Source organism: Epithele typhae (assembly GCF_022376455.1).
Source record: "Epithele typhae strain CBS 203.58 chromosome Unknown BXZ73scaffold_238, whole genome shotgun sequence".
Taxonomy (NCBI): domain Eukaryota; kingdom Fungi; phylum Basidiomycota; class Agaricomycetes; order Polyporales; family Epitheliaceae; genus Epithele; species Epithele typhae.
The window spans coordinates 1-6,804 of NW_025954429.1; the positions used below are offsets into that span (position 1 = coordinate 1).

The 6,804-nt window shown below is 58.1% G+C and overlaps 2 protein-coding genes across 2 annotated transcripts; both read left to right on the forward strand.

Moving 5' to 3' along the window:
• Window positions 1-1,513: 1,513 nt before the first annotated feature.
• Window positions 1,514-3,427, forward strand: BXZ73DRAFT_59037 (uncharacterized protein; the record flags this gene model as incomplete). The annotated part of the gene is made up of 8 exons (XM_048021673.1): window positions 1,514-1,613; window positions 1,675-1,714; window positions 1,767-1,989; window positions 2,061-2,177; window positions 2,246-2,349; window positions 2,450-2,774; window positions 2,840-3,008; window positions 3,090-3,427. The coding sequence occupies 8 exons, from the start codon at window positions 1,514-1,516 to the stop codon at window positions 3,425-3,427; spliced, it is 1,416 nt and encodes a 471-aa protein (XP_047870782.1).
• Window positions 3,428-4,809: 1,382 nt separating this feature from the next.
• BXZ73DRAFT_59035 (SGNH hydrolase) lies at window positions 4,810-6,552 on the forward strand (the record flags this gene model as incomplete). The annotated part of the gene is made up of 11 exons (XM_048021672.1): window positions 4,810-4,967; window positions 5,029-5,305; window positions 5,360-5,432; window positions 5,486-5,610; window positions 5,667-5,717; window positions 5,784-5,887; window positions 5,943-5,988; window positions 6,044-6,112; window positions 6,172-6,245; window positions 6,301-6,375; window positions 6,435-6,552. 11 exons carry the CDS (start codon window positions 4,810-4,812, stop codon window positions 6,550-6,552), a joined length of 1,170 nt encoding a protein of 389 aa, XP_047870783.1.
• Window positions 6,553-6,804: the final 252 nt, after the last annotated feature.

A 6,804-nucleotide genomic window follows, 5' to 3' on the forward strand; every position in this document is an offset into this window, starting at 1 on the left:
TATCCCTGCTTTGCTGCTCGGCACGGGCGCTCCTCCGCCAGGCCACCCGCGTCAATGTGCCTGGTGGTCCATCCGGGCCTCGCGGCAGAAGGCACGCCCTCCTCTGCTAGCGGGGAGAGTACAACAACCAGCGCCCTGGGCATTCAGTCTTCACGGACTGGGTCGGACATGCTCACAGCCAGGCGTTAACTGGCAGTTTCGGGCGTTTCGGCACACGGCCGAGTTTGTCTGCTTCCATGAGCGCCCGGGGTCGAATTCGCATTCGTTCAGTACACATCCCATCCATCGTGAATGCCGTTCTTGAACCTTCACCATATCCTGCAAACCCATAACAACCTCGTCACCGTCAGGTTTTACATCGTATTGAATCAAAGAACGCACCGAACTCTCGGAAAAGACTGTCTATAGACTGTTCGCACTGAGCAAGAAGGTCGGCTCGCGGGAATATCGAACGACCGCGGCCAAGGGACGTATTACCGACCGCGGCCGCGACCAATCTGTGGGCACGTCCATATGGGATGCCGCGCTCACTGTGGCACCTTGACACCGCATTCAAGGACGATTCGCGCGTGGCTGCGCTCCACCGCAAGGGTTTGCGCCCTTATGCCACTTTGTGTGCACCCGCCCGCGCGCCTCTGTCCGGACCGACGCCAAACGGCCAAAGACCGTTCTGTTCTAGCCCCGCACGCGCGCAGACGTCTGGGACTGTGCTGGGCGACTGAGTGGGAGCGGGAGTTGTCCGCGACGGAGATGCATGCGATGTTGAGTTGGAGCTGAGATTACCCGTTGAATCGGAGCGAGCGGGGGCATGTGGTCCGGCGAGCGCGCGGGACTTTGTGCGTCGTGTTCGGGACAAGGTTGGGCCTAGATCGTCGAGGTCGAGCTCGGATGCAGTGGATAGAAGTGGCTGACACGCTCACCAGCCAATCTCGAGTGCTTTTGCAGGAGCAGCGTTTGATAGACTGTGTGCGGCCACACCGGGATGGCTAGAACTACGTACGAGGCAGACGTTCTGCGAATAGAGGCCCGCGTGAACGCTCATCGGAACTTGCGCGCGTCCTTGTTCTGCGCTTGCCCTGCCCCTAGGCTTCTTTTCTTCTATCCATGGCGTTTGTGTTGCTGTGTAGCACGATAGTACCTGATCGGTGGGAGGAAACGTGCCGCTGCGCATATATTCACCTGGAGATAGACAATGTCATTTTCCGTTTACTTACTCCGTACCTGGTCCACCTGTATCATTATCGAGAGAAGTGAACGGAGTGGAGGGAACAAATTAGCAGGCTCGGAGATGGTAAAGCCACGTAGGAAGGCGGGAAGAGACTCGCGCTCCGGGACTTGCTCTGACTTGCTGAAGCCCGTCTCAATCTCCGAAAGAAATTATGAGTCGCACGATTAGATAAGATTAGATCCAGACGCCTGTCTACTCACTGCGACTCACGATACGGAAACGGGCGCCTATAATCTGCTCTTCTTGATTTTTCTTCCTTCCACACACCTTTCCCCCTCCACAACCATGTCGGAAGACACTGAGCCTACCGTTGAAAAAAAGGTGGAAGAGGACGCCACCATAGATGAGAGTGAGGAAGACAAAAAGCTGCGAGCTGCTCGCCAAAGTACGTGCCCGGCCAAGTGAACAACACTTGTTCCCTAATACCACACCTTCTCCGCATATAGTCGAGTTTTACTTCGCCGACTCGAACCTGCCCTTTGATAAGTAGGTCTTCTTTTTGGTGCACGCACGCTCCTTTCCGACATGGACTCCCCAGGTTCATGTGGACGCTCCACACAGCTAATGCCGAGCACTGGGTACCCGTCAAGACCGTCGCATCCTTCAAGCGTATGCGCGAGTTCCATTCTCTGGGTGATGAGTGGCTACTCGATGCGCTTCGCAAGAGCGAGGAGCTGGAAATCGACGAAAAAAGCGAAAATATCCGCCGCCGCACCGAAGTGCAGCCACCGAAGGACCAGTTCGAACGCAGTGTGTACGCGGTACGTTGCTCGTCCTTCTCCACCCCACGTGCATCAGGGGAAGTTTAAGGGGGATCGTTTTGGGACGGCAGAAAGGCTTTGGCAAGGAGGACCCGACGCTGCAGAAGAAGCTCGAGGACTTTTTCAACAAGTACGGGCGGACGAACGCGGTGCGCATGCGGCGAATTGACAACACGAAGGAGTTCAAGGTTCGTGTCCTCTCCCCCCTATCATGCGAGCCGTCCGCCAACCGTTTGGTGCGGGTTTTCGGCGACAGGGCTCCGTGTTCGCCGAGTTTGCGGACTTCAAGTCTGTGGAGGCGTTCCTAAACGCCGACCCGAAGCCCTCATGGGAGGGGGAAGAGCTTCTCATCATGTCAAAGTACGTACGCACATCCGCGCTCACGCTGCGACGTTTCTCCGCCTCGCTCTGTTGCCGCGCTGGCGCTGAGAAACCCGCGGCTCATCGTTCGTCCTCACAGACAAGCGTACTGCGAGATGAAGATCAAGGAGAAGGGTCTCACGGGCAAGGCCGCCGAGCTGCGGCGACAGAACATGTCAGGCACGGGCCGCAAAGGGTTCAACGCGTTCAAGGAGATGGCAGAGAAGGAGAAGGGCAAGAAGGGCCAGGGGAAGGATGGCGAAGAAAAAGGCAAGCAGGAGGTCTATCTCGAATTCCTCGGCAGTCGCATGCTCGTGCACGAAGAAGACGGAGGCTCTGTCAAGCCTGAAGATGTGCCGCATGTCAAAGGCGCGTCTTTGAAATTCGAGGGTGCGGGCGGGGATGTTGCGTTTGATGAGATCAAGGTGCGTGCTACATTCTATCCTCTGCTCTTCACCCGGGGATTGTATTGACGTGTTTGTTGGTGCAGGGAACGCTCAAGGAGCATTTTGCGCGCGCACCTTTCGTAAAGTACACCAAGGGTGACAGCTCGGGCCTTGTGGGGTTCGACAAAGCGCTGTCAGAGGACGACATCACGTACGTCCGGGAAAACCTCAAGACTCTCAGTGGGACCGAGGTATCTTGGTCAATCCCAGACGGTCAGTCCTCGCCAAATCCACTCTACAAACCCTGAACTGTCGCTCACTCCCCCCTCACGCCCCACCCCCCGCCACATGTAGAGGAGCAAGAGCGGGCGTTCCAGCTTGAGCGAGCCGCCTCGGCAGCAAAGCGTGCCCTTTCCTTCTCCTCCAACCGGGACTCGCGCGGCGGTCGCGGCGGTCGTGGTCGTGGCGGTCGTGGCGGTCGTGGCGGCCGTGGAGGGCGCGGTGGCCGTGGTGGCCGTGGTGGCCGTAGTGGCGGCGACCGCGACTCGGGGAACAAGGAGGACGGCGAGCAAGCGGGTGAAAAGCGCAAGCGCGCGATCGAGCCCGACGGTGGTCCGAATATGGGCACGCGCGGTCAAGGCGTGCCTGTGATCCAGTCCGCGAAAAAGGCGAAGCCTGACGGCGAGTCATAGCAAGTCGCTCGTCTGGGAGAAGATAGGGCGTACTGGATTGTTTATGTTGTAGTTGTATCACTATCACGGTAACGTTTGCATATGTATGTGCTTCATTTGCCCTCCTTGCTCTCATTGGTCTCGCCGACCACCTCGTTGACGTTGCGTGTATTGTACTATGTAGCGCCTTGAAAGTGAAGCGTTCCATCGGACCGCCCGCCTTCACATCTCCCAACTACGGCGGCAGGGCCAGACGCCTCCTAACGTTGTACACGCCGATCTGCCATGGTATGTCACTTAAACCCCTACATCCTTCTCCTGCGCTTCGCGATACTGACACCTGCAACCAGTCTGCCATTCTGTAGAGACCCCATCCACCACAGAAGCGGCGTGCCCGTCTTCTGGTGCAGGCGACATGCAACAAGGATGCAAAGCCTAAATCCGCGCTCTGGCTGTGTGACGTGCGTCTTGTCGAGCTTCTATCCATCGATCCGCGACTGATTTCGACCCCTCGACACACGCGGCACAGGGTCCCTTCTCGCCGCGTCTGCCGCGGAGGCGTCAATCGACCGACATTGTCAAATTCACCGACCGATCGGCCGTCGCGTTCTCTCTCCTGAGCGACTTGAGCCTCCGAGCGTGGGGCGCCCGCTCGGGGCCTTCAGCGTCGGCGGCTGTGAGGACGATAATCGCGTGGCTTCCCTGTGGGCGCTGTGCGTTCGCAGAGCTTAAACATGACGCGAACATAGCGCGCGTCGTCATGCGCCCCCTCCAGACGCACATTCAAGCTCAAGTCTGGGGTGCGGCGCCAAGGTGGCCTTCGAGAGGCACGCTGCGATGCCGAGCGGCACGGAGGTAAGCACAGCTCGCGGTGGGCTGCACAGGGTCGGACCCGTCGGAGGGCACTTCCGTCACGCGGGGCGTTGGAGGTGCATTCCGATGACGTCCTGTCTTACAAATAAGTACTGCGTGTGCGTTCCGCGCGGACCGTCAACAGAGCGGCCCGCGTGCCGGGCCACGCCGCGTACCTAGCTCGGTGCATGGTCGACGACCGACGACCAGGTGATGTCGAGGTGATGGTTTGGGATGGAATATTTCGCCGCGTAGTGCTCTTTCGCGCACGAGCACAGCCCACTACGGCCCACTGTCGCGCCTTGCGTTGTCGCGTGGCGGAGTCCCGCGCGGGCGAGGTCACCGGGCGGCGGAACGTGGCCGGCGGAATTTCGGGAACGCCCTGGTCAGAACATCGTCAACCTCAGCATGACCTGCAGAGGCTGTCGCATGCCTCTGGAAAGCATCACGACGGCAGGGAGAGGGCGACGGCGAGGAGATATAAGATCAAGTGCTGCCCGTGCCCGCAGTTCGCGTGCACGCCCACCGACGACCCTCGAAAGTAGAGCAAAATGCGCGTCCTCGCTGTCGCGCTCGCAGCGGCGTTGTTCATGTTCGGGACCACCACTGCTGCACCCACCGTGACGGGGAACGCGGATGTCGTCATCAAAAATACGCACCCTCTGATCCATCATAACGGGCGATGGGACAAGTCCCCGGGAACGTGGTGGTGAGCATTTGCCTTCGCTGTGCCAAGCCTATCGTTGACTTCTCCGCGTGCCTCGATGCAGGGCGGGTTCGGGCTTCAAGATTCGCGTCCAGGACCTCAAGGAGCTCAAGCTTAAGCTCGGGGAGCACACGACGGCGCCTCTCGTGAGCCTCGGGGTGTCGGTCAACTACGAGCCGTTCTTCCAGGTCAACGCCTCGGAGGGCACAAACGTTATTCCGCTCAGCAACAAGTCCGTCATGGAAAACACGATGTTGCCGTCGAAGCCGAGCGTTGTCCGTATCAATGTCGAGGGATGGCAGAATAACCGCATGAACCTGGAGGAGATCATCCTAAACCCCGTGCGTCTCCATGCGCGCGTCGCCTCGTAGATCGTTGCTGACTACGTCGTTCAGGGCGCGAAACTTCTGAAATACACCCCTTCGAAGCTCGCCTTCCAGTTTATTGGCGACTCCTTGTCCGCTGTGAGTGCGCTTATGTGGTCTGAAGTTCTAGCCCAGCGCCGCAATCGCTAACGCAAGGTGTCGGTTCCGGCTCACAGGGCCAGTTCCTTCCTGAAGGCGTCGACCAGGCTTGGACGTTCCTAACCGGCGAAAACTTCAAAGCTGAGCACAACGTGAACGCACAACCTGGCGCCGCTCTTAAGGTGGGTGTAATTGTGGTTCTCAGCCCTCATCCGTGCGAAGCTGATTCCCTGTTTAGGATATTGTTTCTTACGGCAACCAACATGGCGTCTCATACCAATATTTCAAGGTGAGTGGTGACATACTTAGTTTGGGCCGCAACCATGACATGACGTGCACATCTTCGGGTTATCAGACTGAGGACACAGGATACTACTATACGCCCGACCATAACTATACGACTCCATGGAACTTTGCTCGCGACCAGCCGGAGCCTACTCATATTGTGATCCATATCGGGTATGTCTCTTTTGAACGTCTCAGGCCGCCCCTCCAGCTAACAACCCCCTCACAGCGCGAATGACGCATCGCAGAATGTCACTGCCGATGACTTCGTAGAGGTGACTCTGATTTGGAGGCCTGTGTTGAATGCCTCTGATCTCACGTTTTGTCTAGACGTATCTCTCCTTCCTTCAGCGCTTGCGCAAGCTCTACCTTTTCCAGCCTATCTTCATCTTCACTCCGGTATGCGAACCTTGTTGTCTGCATGGCCCGTATCCTCTAAATCATTCGCCGTTCCTTAGTGGGGCTGGCCTGCCGCCGATGGTACCGTCAGCTACTACTACGAGGGCCAATACCAGCGTATAGTCAACACGAGGTGCGTCTTCCCAGCCTGCGACCCTCGCTTCCGTCTGACAGCTAGCCATTCTCAGAGTCCAAAGCGGAGACATTCGCACGTACCTCGTCGATACCACCGGCTGGGTGACCTGGGACGACGTCTTCCCAGAGTGAGCGCACCCCAAAATCCTACGTCCGCCGACGCTGACAGCTTTGCCTCACTCCGCAGCAACACCCACCCGAACGTCGCGGGCCACGCCAAGATCGCAAACCTCTTCTCGAAATGGCTAGAGGCGTGGGGCCTTCTTCCTCTGGACAGTTGGTCGACGCCTCTCTCACCCTCGTGACCATGTACGACATCACGACACGCGACGCATCGCAATTGGACTGCTCGAAATGGCAGGTTTCATGAATTGAACTGGAGATGATTGGATGCCCGTGACCGAGTCGTGCGGTTTGCGGTATGAGAGCGGGTAAAGGCGTAGCGAGGAGTTGTCAATGCGGACGAGAACAGTGCCGCCATTCAGAAGTACTGCCGAGTAGACCGACGGGACGTCCTCGCGCTCACGGTAGTTACGTTGTCTATCGAGATAGCGTCT